This window comes from Ursus americanus, chromosome X (genome assembly GCF_024610735.1).
Source record: "Ursus americanus isolate L20-20 chromosome X, mUrsAme1.1.p, whole genome shotgun sequence".
Taxonomy (NCBI): Eukaryota; Metazoa; Chordata; class Mammalia; order Carnivora; family Ursidae; genus Ursus; species Ursus americanus.
The window spans coordinates 30,589,863-30,611,500 of NC_142164.1; the positions used below are offsets into that span (position 1 = coordinate 30,589,863).

At 39.9% G+C, this 21,638-nt stretch overlaps 1 protein-coding gene and 1 non-coding gene across 2 annotated transcripts in view; one reads left to right on the top strand and one right to left on the bottom strand.

Moving 5' to 3' along the window:
• LOC148106877 (uncharacterized) overlaps window positions 1-6,502 on the top strand; it is a 51,283-nt gene extending 44,781 nt beyond the window's left edge. The window contains exons 4-5 of the mRNA XM_087859695.1: window positions 603-686; window positions 6,032-6,502. Of these exons, the coding sequence (XP_087715821.1) occupies window positions 603-686; window positions 6,032-6,086 (139 nt within the window). The 3' untranslated portion in view covers window positions 6,087-6,502. The remainder of the gene's footprint in view (window positions 1-602; window positions 687-6,031) is intronic.
• Window positions 6,503-15,696: 9,194 nt separating this feature from the next.
• LOC123797168 (U6 spliceosomal RNA) lies at window positions 15,697-15,800 on the bottom strand. The gene has a single exon (XR_006780888.1). It is a non-coding gene; the product is annotated as a U6 spliceosomal RNA (small nuclear RNA).
• Window positions 15,801-21,638: the final 5,838 nt, after the last annotated feature.

The window sequence follows — 21,638 nt, forward strand, 5'->3', positions numbered from 1 at the left end:
CTCATTGGGAAATACATGCTCATGGTAAAAAAAAAAATCCAATAATGCAAAGGGACATACAGTGAAAAAGTTAAGTTCCTCAGGCTCCCAGTTCCCCAGTCCTTTTCTCCAGACATTTAAAATGCATTCTTCCAGGGTTGCCTGGGTAGCTCAGTCTGTTAAGCATCTGACTTGGGCTCAGGTCACAATCTCAAGGTCCCATGATAGAGTCCCAGGTCGGGTTCTGCGCTCAGTGGGGAGCCTGCTTCTCCCTCTTTCTCTGCTCCTGCCCCTGCTTGTGCACTATCTCTCTCTATCAAAAACAAAAAAAATTCTTCCAGAGATAGTGTGTCTGTGTGGAAACCTTCTTTTTACAAAACATAATATGTACACTATTTTCCTCCATGATTTTTTCACTTAATTTCTCTTTAGGTAATTCCATGTCTATATATATATGTATATATATATATATATTATATAACATATAAAATATATATATAATATATATAACATATATAATATATAACATATATTATATGTATATATAATATATATAACATATATATATATAATATATATATATATAACATAATTTCCCCCTGTGATTTGCTTTATTTATCTAGCATACAGAATAAAAGCACAGATTCTGGAAACCACTACCTGGATTCAAATTCCAGATTTACCACTTACTGGCTGTGTGACCTTGGGTAAGTTACTTAACTTCTCTGTTGCCCACAGGAGACATTTTGCCTAGGACTTGTTATACTTTAGGAGCCTACGGAATGTTTTAATTTCTTTTAAAATCAGAAGCTGGGGTGCCTGGGTGGCTCAGTTGGTTAAGCACCTAACTCTTGATTTCGGCTCAGGTCATGATCTCAGGGTCCTGGGATCAAGTCCCACATGGAGCTCCATGCTCAGCGGAAAGTCTGCTGGAGATTCTCTACCTCCCTCTCCTTCTGCACCTCCCTGGCTTGTGTGTGCATGTGCACACGCTCTCTCTCTCTCAAATAAATATTTAAAAAAAAAAAGAAGTAAAAATGAATATAAAACTAATGAGTATATAATAATCCAGCCTGATATTATATTTGTTATATATAAAAACAGTTTTAAAATATAATTTTCAATATTTGTTTATGATGGAAGGGTCCCACAACAACCAAAATATCCAGGGCCCACAGAAGTCATAATGTGACCCTATGTGCCTGGGTTTTATCATATGTGAAGTGGAGATAACAATAGTACCTACCTCATAGGGTTGTTATGAAAAATACCTGAAATTAATATTTAGAAAGCTGATAGTGTTTGGCACATGCCAATTTCTTTCTTTTCTTTTTTCTTTCTTTCTTTCTTCCTCCCTCCCTCCATCCCTCTCTCTCTCTCTCTCTCGCTCTCTCTTTCTTTCTTTCTTTTTGGAGAGAGAGAGAGAGCAAGCCCAGTGTGGGGGTGGGCAGAGAGAGAGAGAGAAAGCAGACTTCCTCCTGAGTGTGGAGCCCACCACAGGGCTCAATCTCAAGACCCTGAGATCATGATCTGAGCCGAAATCAACCTGAGCTGAAATCAAGAGTCAGATGTTTAACCAACTGAGCCACCCAGGCACCCCGGTACATGCCAATTTCTAATTGGTTATTAAATACATAAAAAATAGTTTCAAAAATAGGTAAATTATGGTCATAGTAAAAAAAACTCAAGGAGTATTTTGAAAAATATATGCTAGAGGAAGTAAATCTCTTTGTAATCACTGAACCCTAGTCCATCAGTTTCCTTCCTCAGAAATAGCCACTTTTACCATTTTTCATGTGTCCTCTAGAGATCGCTTGTATAATCACATAGATCTTTTATTTATTTATTTTTATTTTTATCTTTTGAAGATTTATTTATTCTAGAGAGAGAGAGAGAGAACGAGTATGGGGGGAGGGGCAGAAGGAGAGGGAGAGAGAGAATCTCAAGCAGACTCTCTGCTGAGCAGGGAGCCCAATGTGTGGCTCGATCCCAGGACCCCAGATCGTGACTGAGCCGAAATCAAGAGTTGGATGCTTAACCGACTGAGACACCCAGGCACCCCTATTTATTTATTATTATTATTATTATTATTTATTTATTTTTTTTAAGTAAGCTCTACATCCGGTGTGGGGCATGAACTCATGACCCTGAGATCAAGAGTTGCATGCTCTACTGACTGAGCCAGCCAGGTGCCCTGACCTTTTATTTATTTATACTGTTCCTATTTGATAGGTATTTGGTGTTTCCAACCCTTGCTGTTGTAAACAGTGCCACAATAAATAACCCCATACATATGTCATTTCATAAATGTGGGAATATAACAGTGGTATAAATTCTCTGAAATATAATTGCCAGGTGAATTATTTTAAATCTCGATAGGTATTGCTAAATTGTTCTCTATGCTCGTTGCACCAATTTACACTCCCATCAGAAGTGAGAGAGTGGACCAGCTGGGTGGCTCAGTTTGTTAAGTGTCTGACTTCAGCTCAGGTCATGATCTTGAGGTCCTGGGATGGAGCCCTGTGCTGGGCTCCGCGCTCAGCGGGGAGTCTAGTTGTCCCTCTTCCTCTCCCTCTGCCCCTCCCCTCTGCTAGTGCTCTCTCTTTCTCTCTCTCTCTCTCTCAAAAGCATACATCTATTTAATATGAGTGAACTTCAGTAATTTTGACATTCTAAAAGCAATTTTCTTTTTTTGTGAACTGTCAGTCCATATCCGTTGTCTCTTTATTGATTTTTTTCCTTTTTGAATTGTAGGGCTTCTTTATATATTAAGGAAACTAGTGCTGTGTGTGATATGAATTGCTAATATCTGTCAAGCCTGTCTTAAGTTTGGTTATAGTGTTTTTTCCTAGGCAGACCTTTTAAATTTTTATGCATGTAAATTTTTCAGTATTTTCTTGATGGCTTCTAGATTTTATGCACTGTTGAGAAAGTTCTTCCCCACTTTGGAATTATTTTAAAGAAACTGTCTTTATTTTTTATGATTTTCAAAATGTTTAGATCTTTGATCCATCTGGAATCATTATGAGGTAAGGAGTGCTTTTTCCTGCAGAAAATTTTAATTTTTATTGTTGTCAAGTATATAAAATTTTTCCTTAGGGCTTTTGTATTTTGCGCTTTGTTTAAATGGACTTTTCTTTTTCCAAAGTCTCAAACATATCCAGTTAATTTTTTCTAATATATTTTAGTTTCTTCAGAACTAATCCCATCTGTAATTTATTTTGGTACAGGGAATGTGGTAAGGATCTAGTGTGTGTCTAGCCAGTTGTCACTATGCCATTTGTTGAATATAACCGTTTCCTCCACTGATTGGAAATGTGGCTTTTATTCCTAAAGTCCCATATATGTTTGTCTCTATTTCTGGACTGTATTCTGTCCTGTTGCTATGTCTGTCTTTCTGTTTATGCATCAGTATCCAATGGTTTTAAATACCATGTTAAGCAAGTCTATATCTATCCTGAGTGTATTAAGAGCATTTGAAATACAGTCAATGTTGAATTTTGTCAAATACCTTTTCGGCATCTATGAAGAGGATCATATTTTTCTTCCCTGATCTATTAATATAGTGAATTATATTAATGGATTTCCTGACATTAAAATTTTTTTTCTTTCATAAATAGACCACTTGGTGATTGGTGTTGTAATTCTTTCAATAGGCTACCTCATTCTATTTGTTTATGTCTGGTATAATCTGTTTGCATTGATACTCATAAGTGAGATTGAGCTCAAGCTTTCCTTGAAATTTGAAGAAGATAATTTGGATTCTTCCCTGCCATGAGACGGGTAAATTTCTATCAGAGTTATTCAGTACTTGAAGATTTGGTAAAAGTTATCTGACATTTCTGGGCCTCCTTGCTTGTTAAGGTATTCTTTGACATTTCCAATTTCTTTCATAATAATTATTTTTCACCTCTTCTTGGGCTAATTTTGGTGGTTCAAGTTTTCCTAGGAAATAATCCATTTCACCTAAGTTTTCAAATTTATTTATATAGAATTGAGTAAATTATTGTACGATAATTCTTTTGATTTCATCTCTCTGCTTACTTCTCTCTTTTCAATTTTGTGATTTTCGTCTATGTCTATAAAATGAGTTTTAAAAAACAGTTTTCATGGGGAGCCTGGGTGGCTCAGTCAGTTGGGTGTCTGCCTTTGGCTCAGGTCATGATCCCAGGGCCCTGGGATCAAGTCCATGTTGGAGCAGGGAACTTGCTTCTCCCTCTTCCTCTGCTGCTCCCCCTGCTTGTGCTCTCTCTCTATTAAATAAATAAACTCTTTAAAACAAACAAAGAACAGTTTTCACGAGATATGGTTCACAATGCAATTTATCCATTGTATTGTGCATCCAAATGTATCCAAAACATACACTTTAAATAGTTTCAGTGTATTCACAGAGATCTACAGCCAGCACCACAGTCAATTTTTGGGCACATTTAAGACACAAAGGACAATTTTAAGGCCACACACCCAGAAGAAACCCTATCGGTCATTAGTGGTCATTCCTAATTTCTCTCCAAGGCCCGCAGGTTTAGGCAAGTACTAGTATCTGTATAGATTTGCCTATTATGGACATTTCATGTAAATGGAATCATCATAGGCGTAGTCTTTGTGATTGGCTTCTTTCACTTAGCATGTTTCCAAAGGTCATCCCTGTTGCTTTAAAGTAGGTTTTAAAATGTAGATCTGTAGTGATTTTTACCATTTCCCTTATCAGTTTATTGTCTGTATTAGTCAGATGGGGCCGCCATAAACAAAATATCACAGACTGAGTGGTATTTTATTTTTTTTATTTTTTATTTTTATTTTTTTTAAATTTCAGGCAAGTGCTATTAAGCCTGGAAGAGTCTTTTTTTTTTTTTTAAGATTTTATTTATTTATTCATTCGACAGAGATAGAGACAGCCAGCGAGAGAGGGAACACAGGCAGGGGGAGTGGGAGAGGAAGAAGCAGGCTCATAGCGGAAGAGCCTGATGTGGGGCTCGATCCCAGAACGCTGGGATCACGCCCTGAGCCGAAGGCAGACGCTTAACCGCCGTGCCACCCAGGCACCCCTTGAGTGGTATTTTAAACAACAGACATTTATTTTCTTACAGTTCTGGTGGCTAGAAGTTGAAGATTAAGGTGTCAGCAGGGTGGGTTTCTTCTGAGGCATTTCTCCTTGGCTTGTAGATGGCCGCTTTCTTAAAGCCATGTCCATATATGGTCTTTGCTTTGTGTGTCTGTGTCATAATCTCCTGTTATAAAGACACCAATCATTGGATTATGACCTACCCTAATGACCTCATTTTAACCTAATTAGTTCTTTAAAGGCCCAGTCCCCAAATATAGTCACATTCTGAGTTATTGGGGGTTAGGTCTTCAAAATAAGAATTTTTTTTCAAAATAACAATTTTGACACAACACATTTCAGTGCATCACATCATCTTATTATTTTTTTAAGATTTTATTTTTAAGTAATCTCTACATCCAGCATGGGGCTTCAACTCACAACCCCCAGATTAAGAGTCTCATGCTCTGCCAACTGAGCCAACCCCGGGTGCCCTAGTCCATAATGCCACCTTAAAGAGAAAAAAAATCAAGCTTGTACAGCCTGGTCTGTTTATAGGCACACACACTTATTTTTTTTTTTAAGATTTTATTTTTATTCATTTGACAGAGACAACCAGCGAGAGAGGGAACACAAGCAGGGGGAGTGGGAGAGGGAGAAGCAGGCTCCCAGCGGAGGAGCCTGATGCGGGGCTCGATCCCAGAACGCTGGGATCATGCCCTGAGCTGAAGGCAGACGTTTAACGACTGCGCCACCCAGGCGCCCCTTATTTTTTTTTTTTAACGCAGGGCTTGAACTCATAATCCTGAGATCAAGACCTGAGCTGAGATCAAGAATCGGGTGCTTGCTTAACTGACTGCGCCACCCAGGCGCGCCATGTTTCTACATATATTTTTGGTTAATTTGACTAAGTCAAAATGCTCAGGCTAGTTTGTGTATATGTATGTGTATGTACAAAGTCTCAGTCTCTTAAAAAATAATTTTTCAATTATTTTTTTCTGGTTACAGACTCGATATATGTACATTGTACAAGATTCAAGTGCTACGGAAATACATAAACTGAAAAGTGAATCTTCCATAGCCTCCACTGTCAACAGTGTACAGCTTATTTCCCTAATTTTTCTTCCTTACATACAGATACCAACAATGAATATGCAATTATATTCAAGATAGCATTTTACAGTGTATTTTTTCACTTAAAATGGCTCCTGGGTGGTTCAGTCGGTTAGGCATCTGCCTTTGGCTCAGGTCATGATCCCAGGGTCCTGGGACTGAGTCCCATGTTGGGCTCTCTGCTCAGTGGGGAGTCTGCTTCTCCCTCTCCCTCTGCTGCTCCTCCTGCTTGTTCTCACTCTCTCTCTGTCAAATAAATAAATAAAATCTTTAAAAAATTATATATAGCATGTGTATCTTTCTCCATGGTGGTGCTGATGAATATGGGTCATTAAAAGTATATATATTGCATTTTGTTGTGTGCATACACCATGATTTATTGAAATATCTCCTTGTTGATGAACATTTAGATTGCTATCCACCTTTTTGCTATTGCAAAAAACCACGAACAGTACTGCAATGAATATCCTTAGGCATTCATCCTTGTGTTCTTATGGGGTTCTGTAAGATAATTTCCTAGAAGTCAAAATACTATATTCAAAGGTTATGAACATTTAAGATTTTTAACAAATGCTGCTAGATTTCACAGCTATTTTTAACTTGAAGGCAGTTTCTGCAGAAGGTGAAGTGGGTTGGCAGAGACTACTTTTCCTCCTGGTGATTTAGAGATCCATGTGGACCTTATTCTGTCCTGTCTTTTGGGGAGGCCCATTTGGGGAAATTTCCATATCCATTTTTGGGAAATGCTGATATAAAATTATCTTTTAAACTGCCCATTACGCTTCGCAAAATTTAATGAGAACTCTATTACCCGTGTTGGAAAACCTACGTATATGACATTGCATTGTTTGGTGCAAATATATTTTTTTCCTTTTAGTCTTCTCTTCCAATAGCTACCATATGACTTATTTCCATCTCAGCAATAGGATTATGAATTATGATTATGGCAATTCTCCTTTTCCATTAAAGATAATGAACTCACTCATGGGTACATTTTATAAAATACGTTCATAACGATGCTGCCACAGAATCCTGAAGGAGTGTCATTATCCTGTATCTCTGTTATGTGTGATACATTTCTGTTCAAGATACGCTCACACGGCTCAAAGTTTACATCTCAGAACTACGATTTCTGGTTAAAATTAGCCCGCATACACAAAATGCATGTTATTGTAGTCATGATACAATATGTTCATGATCTATGCTAAGACTTTTATACTTGCAAATATACAATATTTATATGGAATATAAACGTACTTGCAGCTCAATGTGCAATGAATGATACCTGCCACTCTCTCATTACATTTTGTTTTTTTCTTTTCCTGTTACCATGCCAGCAATCTTAACAGTTTCCTTGTCACTGTAAACTGCCGAGATTAGCCTTCTACTTCAAATCAACAAGGCCAGCATTATCCAATTACAGCCTAAGAATGGCCTCATCTTCAAAACCAGCTGCCATAGGATGGCATGGGCATCCCTTTAATCAAAATTATAACATTTTATTCTTTCATATTTGCCCATTGCCATAATGGAAACGCTGAGCGAGAGTACAAGAAAATATCTATATTTTGCGCTAATTTCTTCCAGCATTTTGATATAATGTAGCAGAACAATAAATTCAGAGGGTGTTTGTTTGGAAATAGCATTTCTCGGGAAGGTTTTTTTCTTTTATCTTAACTGTTGTTACTTTGAGTTTTCCTAAAGAAGACTAAAGTTGTGTTCAGACTCCCTTGATTTCTTTTTTGTTGTCCCTACTTAAAAAAAATTATTTTTACTGCTTACCGTAGCAACGTATGTTCATTGTAAAACAAAACAAAAAATTACAATATATAACAGATAGTGAAAGGTTGCAATGCAATCCTCTAGAGACAGTCTTAAGAGTTAAGTGTGTATTTTTTGTATGCTTATCCCAACATCTATGTTATTTTAACCCTTCATATAAAATATATACATATACATGACTTTTTATGCCTTGCTCTTCTTTTTTAACTTATTTTTTTTAAAGATTTTATTTATTTACTTGACAGAGAGACAGCCAGCGAGAGAGGGAACACAGCAGGGGGGAGTGGGAGAGGAAGAAGCAGGCTGCCAGCGGAGGAGCCCGATGTGGGACTCGATCCGGGAATGCCGGGATCACGCCCTGAGCCGAAGGCAGACGCTTAACGACAGCGCCACCCAGGCGCCCCTTTAACTTATTTTTTAAAATAGGAATTATTTCGAACACAGAGACAAGAATAGGAAGTATAATAATGAATGCCTGGGTACGCACCACCTATCTTCATTAAATCTTTTTTTAAAAGATTTATTTATCCATTTTAGTGAGAGACAGAGCAAGCAAGTGGGGAAAGGCCAGAGGGAGAAGGAGAGAGAGAAGCAGACTCCCTGCTGAGTTGGGAGCCTGACAAGGGGCTCGATCCCACAACCCTGAGATCACAACCTGAGCCAGAAATCAAGAGGCAGACACTCAACCGACTGAGCCACCCAGGCACCCCTTCGTTAAATCTTAATATTATGTTTTAATATTTTAAAAGAGATTTAGAAAATAGAAACGAGCATGTTCAACGTTCAGATATTTGTAGATTCCTCCTTCGTCTCATTCGCCTTTCTCTCCATAGATAACTATTGTCGCAGATTTTGTGTTTATCATTTAGGTACCCATAAACATTAAGTAGTTTTGTCTTCTGGGCTTTTTTGAACTTCATGTGAATTGTGTCATTTTATATACCTATATTTCTGCAGCTCACATCTTTTCACTTAGTTTTCATTCCACTTATCAACCATTTTTCCTTGCTTCTTCCCCTCCCCATCCCACCCTTGCTCTCTAACCTTCAGGTGGATTAATAAAACTTTCTATGTTCCCTTTATTTCTTCTGCTGGTTGAGAAGCTGTATATTGTGTTTTTATCTGCTTATCCCTTAACATTTAATGATGTATACTTAAATATACTTTTTCTAATAAAGCCAACAAGTTATTCACTGGTCCTGTCGTTTCGATCACCCCTGCAAGGGTCTGCGCACACTTTATTCATTTCATATTTCCCCTATATTGTTATTTGAACAGTTCTCCACATGGGCACAGCCTCCTCCACTGGCAACATCCCACAACAGAGTGGCACATTTGTTAGAATTGATGAGCCTACATTGACACATCATAATCATCCAGTTTCTAGTTTACATTAGGCTTCACTCTAGGTGTTGCAGACCCTGTGGGTTTTGACAAATGTATGATGACATGTACCCACGCTTATAGTATCACAATAGTTTCACTACCCTAACAATTCTCTGCTCTGCCTATTCCTCCCACCTTCCTCCCTAAGCTTTGGCAATCCATGATCTTTTTACTGTCCCCTTAGTTTTGCCTTTCAGAATGTCACATAGTTGGAAACGTACATTATGTAGCCTTTTCGGATTAACTTCTTTCACTTAGTAATTCAAGTTTCCTCGGTGTCTTTTTATGGCTTCATAGCTCGTTTTTTAGAAGTGGTGCATTGGGGCACCTAGATCCCAGGACCCTGGGATCATGACCTGAGCCAAACGCAGACACTTAACCGAATGAGCCACCCAGTGCCTCTAAATTTTTTTTAAGATTTTTATTTTTAAAGTAATCTTTACACCTAAGGTGGGGCTCAAACTCAAAACCCCGAGATCAAGAGTTGCACGCTCTACCAACTGAGACAGCCAGGCACCCCTCAGTTATCCTTTTTATATTTTTTTAGTGGTTACCCTAGAGTTTGCAGTATACATTTACAACTAATCCAAGTCCACTTTCTTTTTTTTTTTTTTAAGATTTTATTTATTTATTTGACAGAGAGAGAGACAGCCAGCAAGAGAGGGAACACAAGCAGGGGAAGTGGGAGAGGAAGAAGCAGGCTCCCAGCAGAGGAGCCCCATGTGGGGCTTGATCCCAGGACTCTGGGATCACGCCCTGAGCCAAAGGCAGACGCTTAATAACTGAGCCACCCAGGCGGCCCCCAAGTCCACTTTCAAATAATGCTATACCACTTCATAGGTAGCGAGAGTACATTCCAATAACAAAGTAATTTTCCCTTTCCTTTTGCCCTTGTATCATTGTCTGTCACTCATTTCATTTATATATAAGCATCCATAAGTATGTGGATTTTTAAGAAAGATTTATTTATTTATTTATTTATTTATTTATTTATTTATTTTTAGAGAGAGAGAGAGTGTGTGAGTACGGTGAGGGGAAGAGGGAGAGGGAGAGAATCTCAAGCAGACTTCCCACTGAGCGTGGAGCTCGATGCAGGGCTCAATCCCATGACCCTGAGATCATGACCTGAGCTGAAACCAAGAGTTGGACAGTTAACTGAGTGAGCCACCCAGGCACCCTGAGTATTCAGATTTTTTCAATAAATATAGTACAGTACTGTATCTGCTCTTTATGATTTTCTTGATAACGTTTTCTTTTCTCTAGCTTACTTTATTATATTAATGCAGTATATAATACATATACAAAATACGTGTTAATTGACTGTTTATGATATCAGTAAGGCTTCTGGTCAATAGTAGGCTATTAGTAGTTAAGTTTTTGGAGAGTCAGAAATTGTATGCATTTCCAGCTGGGCTGGAGGTTGGCATCCCTAACCCCTACATTGTTCAAGGGTCTGTGGCATGTATAACTGAGTAGACTGTTGCTGTTATTACTTTGAAGAAAGTGTTATCTGTTAATTAAGAATAAGAAAGATAAACATTTTTATTTTACCTTCACTTACTTCTTCAATGCTGTTCTTTCCTTTTTTTCTTTTTTTCTTTTAAGTAGCCTCCATGCCCAGTGTGGAGCCCAATGTGGGACTTGAACTCACAACCCTTTGATCAAGACCTGAGCTGAGATTAAGAGTCAGATGCTTAACTGACTGAGCCACCCAGGCGCCCCGATGCTGTTCGTTTCTTTATGTACACATGACTATATCATTTTCCATCTCTCTGAAGAACTTATAACATTTCTTGCAAGGCAGGTCTACTGGCAAAAAATTCCCTCAATTTTTGTTTGTCTGAGAAAATCTTCATTTCTCCTTTAGAAAAATTTCTTTAAATTAGTTTTTTAAGGTCTTTTTCAAATTCCAGTTAGTTAACATACCGTGTAATATTAGTTTCAGGTGTACAATACAGTGATTCAGTACTTCCATACATCACCCAGTGCTCATCACAAGTTCGCGAAGCATAATTTCACAGGGTACAAAATTTTTCATTGATAGGGTTTTTTGTCCCAACACTTTAACTATTTCATTCCACTTGCTTTCATGATTTCTGAAAAGTTGGATGTAATTCTTACCTTTGCCCCTCTATAGATAAGGTCTTTTTTTTCCCCTCTGTCTTACTTCGAGATTTTTTCTTTTATCGTTGATTTTCTGCAGTGTAAATATGGTATAGCCAGGTGTAGTTCTTTGGCATTTATTCTGCTTGGTATTCTCTGAGCTTCCTTGGATCTGTGGTTTGGTGTTTGATATTAATTTGGGGGAAATACTCAGTTATTATTGCTTCAAATATTTCTCCTGTTCCTTTCTCTCGTTCTTTTGATAATCTCATCATACACATTACTCCTTTTGTAGTTGTCCCACAGTTCTTGGATCTTAGTTTTTCTTAGCCTTTTTTTCCCGCTTTGCTTTTTCAGTTTTAGAAGTTTCTATTGGGGCACTTGCGTGGCTCAGTCAGTTAAGTGTCTGACTCTTGATTTCAGCTCAGGTCATGATCTCAGAGTTGTGAGATTGAGCCCCATATCAGTTTCCTGCTGAGATGGAGCCTGCTTAAAGTTCTTTCTCTCCTTCTCTCTCTCTGCCCTGCTCCCTCTCTTAAAAAAAAACAAACAAACCACGTTTCTGTTGAGATATCAAGATCAGAGATTTTTTCTTCAGCTATGTCCAATCGACTACTAAACCTGTGAAGGGCATCCTATACTTCTGCTGCGGTGTTTTTGATCTATAGCATTTTCTTCTGACTTTTCATCTTTCTGCTTACATTATCTACCTGTTTTTGCATGTTGTCTACTTTGCCACCAGGCCCCTTATCATAATCATAGTTGTCATAGTTGCCTTAATCATAGTTGTTTTGAATTCCTGATCTGTTCAGTCCAACATGCCTGCCATATCTGAGTTGGGTTCTGATGCTTATTCTGTCTTCATATTGTGGGGTTTTTGTTTTGTTTTATTTTGCCTTTTAGTATGCCTTGTAATTTTCTGCTGAAAGGTGGACATGATGTATTTGTTAAGAGGATCTCTGGTAAATAGGCCTTTAGTGGTATGGTGATAAGGTGTGGGAAGAGGGGAAGGGTTCTATGGAACTGTGACTGGTTCTCAGGCTTTTAGAGAGCGCGTGACCCTGGGCTGCGGCCTTCACAAGTGCTTCTGTTTTATTTCCCTTTAAATGGTATACGATGTCTAGAGTGGGCTGGAGTTGGGTTTTCCTCTTTCCCTGGGTTAGTTAGACTCTGATAAGACTCCAGTAGTTTAGGCTTTGGTAAAATAGTTTCTTTTGAGAGCAGGCCTTGTTAAGAACAGAATCCACTGGTATGTTTCAAAATGGTTACTTTTTCCCTCCTCCTGAGGGAAGTGTGAGGGTTGTTCCTCAGATAGTCACCGTGAGAACCTTCCGGAGCTTCTGCAGATAAAACTCAAAAAAGTGTTGGGGCTCCCCTATGACTGGAACTCCTGGAGTTTTAGATGCTTAGCGTTGTCTACACTTAAGCTTCCAACAATTTGTCGGTTATAGTACAGGTTTTCCTATGCTGGTACTGGTTCCCGTGGAGGCTTCTGCTTATGGGTTCCTGCTCCAGTAAGATTCAATTCTCTGTATTAGCTTGTTGGTCTCTCCAATGTTGGGGCGGCAGTTTGCCCTGTGACCTCACTTCTTTGATGGATCCAGGAAGCGTTGTTGGTTTTTCAGTTTGGTCAGCTTTTTAGTTGTTAGGATAAAGTGATAACTTTTAAGCTCCTCATGTGCCTGACTAGAAACTGAAAGTATCTCTACCCATTTAAAAGTATCTCTACCTGTAATTTGTTGGTTTTTTTTTAATTATTGAGTTGTAATTATTGAGTTATAAGAGTTATGTATACATATATTCTAAACATAAGTCCTACTTTTTATTTTTGACTTTGGGGTTCTTTTAGTCCTTTAAGTTTGTTTACTTCTGGGTGGTCCTATTTATCAGTCTTTTATGTTACAGCTTTGCACTTTGTATCATGTTTAGAAAGACCTTTTCCACTCAAAAACATAAAAAATATTCAGCCACATTTTCTTCTGATACTCATGATTTCATTTGTTTTTACATTTGATTTTTAAGATTTTATTTTCAAGAAATCTCTACATTGAATGTAGGGCTCAAACTCGTAACCCCAAAATCAAGAGTCACATGCTCTACTGACTGAGCCAACCAGGCGCCCATTTGTTTTTACATTTTAATCTTGACCAGTCTTACTGAGCTAAAGATAAAAATTATTCCAATACCAAGAATATCTTTAGGAAAGGGGTATTGAATTGTTACAAGTAGGCAGTAAATTTTCTGTTTTGTACGCCTGGAAGCAGGATGGCCTTTGGCAAAATTGTGAAACTAGTGTGTGGCCTCATCTCTTCCCACAAGATGCCCTTTGGTCCAGTTGCCCAATGCTCTTATGCTGTCATGTAGCTTTCTTAAAAGCTCTGCATGATCCCAAACTTGCCCATGCTCTTTAGGAAGTCATACCTGTGTCAAGTATCCATTTTTACCCATCTCCCTTCGTGTTCAAAAGAAGCTAGTTTCTACTGATTACAGCTAATGTACTATTTCTCCAAGAGGTCTATGCCTCTTACTTTCTAGAAATGCAGACTTAAAGCAAAGTAAGGAATCCCTAAAGAATCCTGGAGGTTGGTTTCCAGGGAGAATTTTTTTAAAGTGAGGGACCTTTCTGGAAAATACTCCGTGTCAAGTGATTACCTCCTCTCCAGGATGGCCCAATCTGGAAGATTCTGCTCCAGGGGCTGATGTTGAAGTCATGCTCATCCATTGGCCAGTGGCTAATCTCTCATCCTCTCTTAATGGACTTTTAATGTCCATGGTTTATTCCTTGAATAAAAGCTACTGATGAACTAGAGGGTTTTTATATTTTCCAGGGTACATCTTGTTATTCTTTAAAGTTTATTATTTTTTTTCAGTAATTTCTACACCCAGTGTGGGTCTCAAACTCACGACCCTGAGATCAAGAGCTGCACGTTCTTCCAACTGAGCCAGCCGGGTACCTCTGTCTTGTTAATCTTTTTTTTTTTTAAACAAATTAAAAAAAAAGATTTTATTTATTTGAGAGCACAAACTGGGAAAAGGGTAGAGGGAGAGGGAGGAAACAGACTCTCCACTGAGCGCAGAGCCTGACCTGGTCCTTGATCTCAGGATCCCGAGATCATGACCTGAGCTGAAGGCAGATGCTTAACCTACTGAGCCACCCAGGTGCCCCTGTTATTCTTTAAATAGTAGTCATTTATTTCCACCCTGAAATCCAATGAGACTTTTTATGGCGCTTATTTTGTATTGTAGTGATCTGTGTATATATTTCTTTCCCACTGGTAAATAGGAGAAGTGACTTTGTCTTGTTCAGCTCAACTTCCTTCTAGCGCTAAGCACAGTCTGGCCCCTGCGTACATTTGTTTTAAAGTAGGCTCCACCCCCAACATGGGGCTTGAACTCATAATCCTGAGATCAAGAGTCACATGCTCTACTGACTGAGTCAGCCAGACGCCCCTCCATACATTTTTTTCATATATTTTTGATTGATGAAATATAAAGATCAAATAATTATTAAGCAACGTCCGATCTTACTCTATATCTCTGTCCATGCTGACATCACTTATTATTTTGACTTCATTTTATAAACCCCAAAATGAAAGTCAAAGGAGTAGGAGTTCCTTTTCTAGAAGCATGGACACAAGCAACATGAAAAAAGGTTGCCTACCATGAGATTCAGATACAGGATTTATCTACCACTTGTATCACTTGTTAGATCTGTGGGTTCACCTAAAAATTTTAAGCTCTGGGGGGCGCCTGGGTGGCTCAGTCGTTGAGCGTCTGCCTTCGGCTCAGGGCGTGATCCCGGCGTTGTGGGATCGAGCCCCACATCAGGCTCCTCCGCTATGAGCCTGCTTCTTCCTCTCCCACTCCCCCTGCCTGTATTCCCTCTCTCGCTGGCTGTCTCTCTGTCAAATAAATAAAATCTTAAAAAAAAAATTTTTAAGCTCTGGAAACAATGTCAAAAACCTCAGACCATTCTATACCGCTGACCTCTTAGAGGCAGGATAAAATTGTATGCAGCTAATATTGAAGAAATCTCAGAAAACTGTTTGGAAACTGACACACTAGGGCTCAATGTTCAGAGTTGTGTCTTCCCTTACATTTAAGAAGAATAAAGTTTAAAACAGTTAAGAATATGCATTAGCATGGACAGAAAAATCATAGATCTTGCCTTGGATTTTGATTTACTTTTGAATTTTGTAATAATTCAAATGATTTTCTGACCATCCAAGACAGTATTAAACAGTTAAAATACTCCATTTTCGTAACTATTTTATGTATGTGTTTATTTTTAAATTATGGAACGCTTCATGAATTTGCACACCATCCTTGTGCAGGGGCCATGCTAATCTCTGTGTCGTTCCAAGTTTAGTATATGTGCTGCCAAAGCGAGTGCCATTACTCTTTATTTATTTATTTATTTAATTTATTTTTAAGATTTTATTTATTTATTTGACAGAGAGAGAGAGAGAGAGTCAGTGAGAGAGGGAACACAAGCAGGGGGAGTGGAAGAGGAAGAAGCAGGCTCATAGCGGAGGAGCCTGATGCGGGGCTCGATACCAGAACTCCGGGATCACACCCTGAGCCGAAGGCAGACGCTTAACGACTGAGCCACCCAGGCGCCCCCATTACTCTTTATTTTAAATGGCATTTGATTACGGTCCTGTCTTGTTGGATTGGGCATAGCATTGCTGCTTTGCAGTGTAGTGATTCAGGAAAATATGCTAGCTTATTTTATTTTTTGAAATTTAAATTGAAATTCTTTCTATTCTTAGCCAGATGGTGTTATTAAACCGAATCTCATGCTAATTTATTGTAAATAATGTAAAATATCTTTGAGACTTTTAGATACTATGTATAGTAGATACTTTACAGCTGAGGAAAAAAAATATGTTCCAATACCTTTCTTAAATTTTCTCACGAGTGCAAGATATTTTGTTTTCATGAATTGTGGATATTTCTTTTCTAATTCTAATGATCTTCTTAGTCTTATTAGTTTATCACACTGGTTTCCTAGTAACTATTAAAATAAAAGCTTGTAATCCTTAGCTATAAGATTGTCTACCACTCTTTCCATCCGCACATTTTATATTTTGATTATAGTAGACCTGGACCTATGGTGGTAGGATTCAAATGAGAAGTCAGTTATATATAGGAATAAATGAGTCTTTCATTAAATGAGTAAATAAAGCTCTAGCCGATTGGCTAAATGTTATTACAAACATCTTCGTATTAGTTTTTGTCAGATCGAGAGGTATAATTAACACCCCTGTTTCAGGGCTATAACTATGAAAGCTGCGTGAGCCTTCAGAGAATTTAAAAAAAAATTTTTTTCAATTATAAAATGAGAGCCTGATGAAGGACAATTTGCGAAGTAAGGCATGGACAATTTAGGAGATGGTCATCCTTTTCTCGGCAGTACCCTAGTAAATCACCTGAAATTTTAGTGCTCAATGTAAAGCGGACACTTTCGACATTTATGTTGAATTGGCAAAGGACCTCTTTTTAAAAATTTAAACCATCGAAAGAGTGACCTGTGGTGATGTCAACCATTATTGGTCATTATGATGTTCTGAACTTATTCCACATATAGCCATCTGTCCTCGCATGCTGGCTGCCGTTGCTCATTTAGATTCTGTTGGACAAGGGATTAGGAGTGAAGACACGAGGCAGGTGTGGTTGCCTTGGCTGGACTGATTACCTCATTTCTGGATTCCAGAAATAGCTTTCTAACAGATTTCTTTGCATTCAGTCTTCTTCCTCCATCAGTCTTCGCTACTTTTTCTTTGTACCAGATTCTAAAACATGGCTTTTGTTTTTATCTTCTTGCTTTCTTGCTTAGAAACTTCACGGATGCCCTGCTTCCTACTGGTTTAAGTCCATGGTTCACAATCTGATGTTGAAGGCCCTTCACAGGTTTGCCTAACCAGCCATTTCACTCACTTGTTTTCGAGTGTCAGCCATTGAGCCAGGACAGCTAGGTCAGAACACTGCTGGAGCCAGTAACAGGTTTTAAGATTTTATTTATTTATTTGAGAGAGGGAGACCGCGTGAGAGAGAGAGAGCGTGCAAAAGCACGAGCAGCGGGGAAGGGCAGAGGGAGAGGTAGAAGCAGACTTCCCAGTGAGCAGGGAGCCCGATGAGGGGCTCCAACCCAGGACCCCGGGATCATGACCTGAGCTGAAGGCAGACACTTAACTGACTGAGCCACCCAGGCGCCCCACTAACAGAGTTTTAACTCGAAGGTGCCAAAACCAGGACCTGGGATTCAACTATCTGTATCCACTTCCAGAACATACTATGGACAAAAACTAAAGTCTGTGGCTGGAAGACTTAAGAGAGGGAATGGGATGGAAGGTGTGTGTTAGGCTGGGAAGCTCAGGATTTAATCTCTGAACGAAGTAGGGTAGAAGTTATTGGTTACGTATTTTATGTAGTCCCTCGTACTTCCAGGTAGGGACAGGTGTAGCTTGTTAAAGGAGCCACACTAAGCAGGTGGCACTGCACGTTCCCCTATGCCCTGAGCTGGGTGGTGTGGAGGGTGTGGTCCTTTGGACGACAACCCTATCCTGGCGCAGATACTTCAGCTGACCTTAGTGGTGCCAGGGGTCCAGGGTTTTTTCTATGAAAAATTCTTGTTCCCAGTGCCCAAATCCTTCACTGCTAGAGGAGTTTAAAGGGTAGCTCAAATGAAGGGTCCAGGAACGAATAGCAAATGCTGGGGTATGGTGAGCCAGAGAGATCAGAGCAAACATCTAGAACACTCTATGGCATAGAGTAGGTACCTAAGCATTAATTGTTGAATAAAATGCAGAGTGTAATGAGGATAGCAGGCATTATCTGCAGATAAATGTTGTGGGCAAGATGAGGGTGGAGGTGGTTGGGAATATAATGAGTTCAGGTGTTAATATGTTGAGTTCGAGGTGCCTGTTTGAGGTGCCCATCGAGCAGCTGGGTGTATCTTGCTTTGGTGGATATATCCACCTGCTTGGTGGGCATTTCCAAGATGAGTGTGCAGGGAGAGGTCTGGCTGGAGATACGAATTTGGAAGTCATCAACACGTAGTGATACTTGAAATCCGGGGAATAGATGATAACCTCACGGGAGCGTGTGTGGGGTAAGAGGGGAAGGAGGCTGAGGAAAGAATTCTTGGGAACACCAACTCTTAAGGACCAGAGAGAGGCTGAGAGGAAAGGGGCCAGCCAAAGAATTAAGAAAAGCAACAAATAATGGTGGTGTCGTAACTGAACCAAGAGTTTCAGTAAGAGTGGAGGGGTCAATGGGAGCAAATGCTGCAGCGAAACCAGGATGGATAGAGCCAGAATTATGTATAAGGGATATGGCCAAATGGAGGTCGTTGGTGAGCTCAGCAAAGGTGTTATAGGACAGTGATGAGATCGGTTCGTATGGTTCCGAGGTGAGAAAATAGAGATAGTAACTCGGAATTATTCATTTAAGATATGTTGCTGGGAAAGAAAGGAAGGAGAAAAGGAAGTAGCTAGAAGCCTGTGTGAAGTAAAGGAAGGCTATTTTAAGGAAAGCCCTAAGGTGGTACAAAGGTAGAGGGGAAGGGATCAGGAAAGTGGGAGAAGTTGAAGGTAAAAGGTCCTGGAGGTGAGATGGATTGCGATTGAGAGCACGAGTGGGAGTGGGCTTTAGGACGAAATGAGAGGAGGGCTATCCCTTCCTCTGACCAAAAGAAAGAGTGAATTACAGTTATAGGAAAGTGCAGAGTAAAAAGAAATTGAGGGAATTCATATGTTCTATCAGCCACCTCTTACCAGTTCAGATCCTCTTGGCCTTACTGTCTCAGTGGCCTTTGGCCTATTGCTTGTGTTGCGGCTCCTTCTCTGAGTAGGCTCCGATGGACTTAGACCGGTGCAATCTGCCAGCTTCTCACCACACGCCCTGGCGCTTTCCTGTGGGTGCCGACACTCCATGCATAGTGTACAGGAGTTAACCCAATCCAGCGGTGCAAAGCTTTGGCTAATAAAAGACGAGAGCTGGCTGTTAAATTCTCTTTCCATCCTCCTTGTCGACTGATCAGAGATGCAAGTCATGTACTTATGATCTTTCCAAAAATGGCCCCATGAGCTCAAGTGTGATACCAGTGCCGCTTCATGTTGACTCTCTTATTCCTTCATTTCCCCCTTTCTCTCCCCGCTGCTTTCCTGGGATTGTGCTCTCTAATGACAGAGTAGGCCGAAGCCTTTGATTTCTGTATGTCGAAACAGTTGAATGTCAGCAGTTTCGTATGATTCAACCAAACAGCCCATCAACCATTGCTCTGCTTTCTGGGGAACTTGGGCTAAGAAACACTTAATGGTCTTAGCAAGACCATACATCTAATAAGCGGAACCAGATTTCAGACCCAACGCTGTTTGGTTTTTAAGCCTGCAATCTCTTTACAGCATTATGTTGTCTTGTCTAAGGTTAATGGGATAGGGGAGTTAAACAAAAACCATTGAAAAAGATAGACTAGAGGTAGTGAGGGACCAGATGAATGTGGCTCACATTCATACAGTGGTATAGTATTCTCCAAGTACGTTCAGCCATTTCGCTACAGGACCAGAGAAATTTGGTGATTGAATTGATTGAGGAGTGGGGTATGGTGTTGATAGTAAAAGAAGAACAGTGAAAAGAAGGGAGCACAAGGAGATTGAAGATGCAACAAGAGAGAATCGTGATTGACCATGGTGTGTCCAGACCGGGGAAGAGGAAAGTGAGGCCAAGTGGGGGCCAACTAACTGGGAGAAAATGGACGGGTTCTCAGGTCAAAGAGCAGATTTATTGGGGAGTAAAGAGTTGGAAAGTCTGTAGGATAAGAATTGTGGTCAGCATGGGATATTGGTTTGAAAGTATCAAAGATGTAATATGTCCCAAAGGAGTAGGTTATTGAAATGGAATGGGGGTGAAGGTCATTGGAATTGAGGAAGTCAAGGCACTGTGAGGCTTTGGTGTTACATTGATCATCCTATGGATTTAGGAATCATCCAGGATGATGGTGGGACTAGAAGTGACCTATGAACCAGATGCCAGAATCCTTAATAAACATGGCTGGACCAGGAGGTGAGTACATGACAGGAGCAAGGGAGAGGTAAGGTGGGGTATATAGTTGGTGTGATTTTTCAAGTAAGAAGGAATTTGTTTTGTTTTGTTTTGTTCTGCAGGAAATGAAAAGATTAATAGTTTAAAGTACAGGTCAGCAAACTTCCCTTGGGTCAAATCTAGTCTTGCTGCCTGTTTTTTGCAAATAAAATTTTATTGGGACACAGCCATGCCCATTTGTTTGCATATTGTCTATGGCTGCTTTCAAGCTATAACAGTAGAGTCAGGTAGTTGCAACAGAGCCAGTATGTCCCACAATGCCTAAAATATTTACTGTCTTTATTTTTAAAGTAAATGCTTGCCAACCCCTGGTTTAGAAAGTGCAGTGTGGGGGCGCCTGGGTGGCACAGCGGTTAAGCGTCTCCCTTCGGCTCAGGGCGTGATCCCGGCGTTACGGGATCGAGCCCCACGTCAGGCTCCTCCACTATGAGCCTGCTTCTTCCTCTCCCGCTCCCCCTGCTTGTGTTCCCTCTCTCACTGGCTGTCTCTATCTCTGTCAAATAAATAAATGAAATCTTTAAAAAAAAAAAGTGCAGTGTGTATTGAGGGGGGGGTGTGGGGAGTAAGGAGAATGGTAATACAGCTTTCCCTAACCCTCACTCCAGCCCAGTATGCAGACTCTAGAAGAAAGAATTGCCTTGAGATGACTCTATGGGACATAGTGTTGTAGAGGAGAGAGGCTGCTTTCAATCAGCAGCAGGAGGTGGAGTGAGTATTCAGGGAAGAAGTGGCAGACGCAAGAGTAGACTTTGTTTATCATGGACTGAGTTCCAGACTGTGCAGTGGAAATGGGAGAGAGAAAAGGGGCAAGAAATGGAGAAAGAAGGGAAGAAGAGTGGAATGGCATTGAGAACTTGTTGGATTGTTGATGGCCAGCCAGAATTTGTAATTTGGGTGGTGCCCAAGGATCACAGGCATAAAAAAGGCAAGGATGAATTTACCCAAGGTTCTCCTTTGGGTCAGGCTGAGTTACTTCCAGATTGCCTCTAGCTTAGTGAGGAATTCCAGATTCCAAAGGCAAGATGCCCACAGCAGGGCGGCTTCCCAGGCAGCCCTAGACCTCTCTCAATCCCTTGTTTTGGCAGTCTAAGAAAAATGTCATCTGGTCATTTTTGAATATAGAATA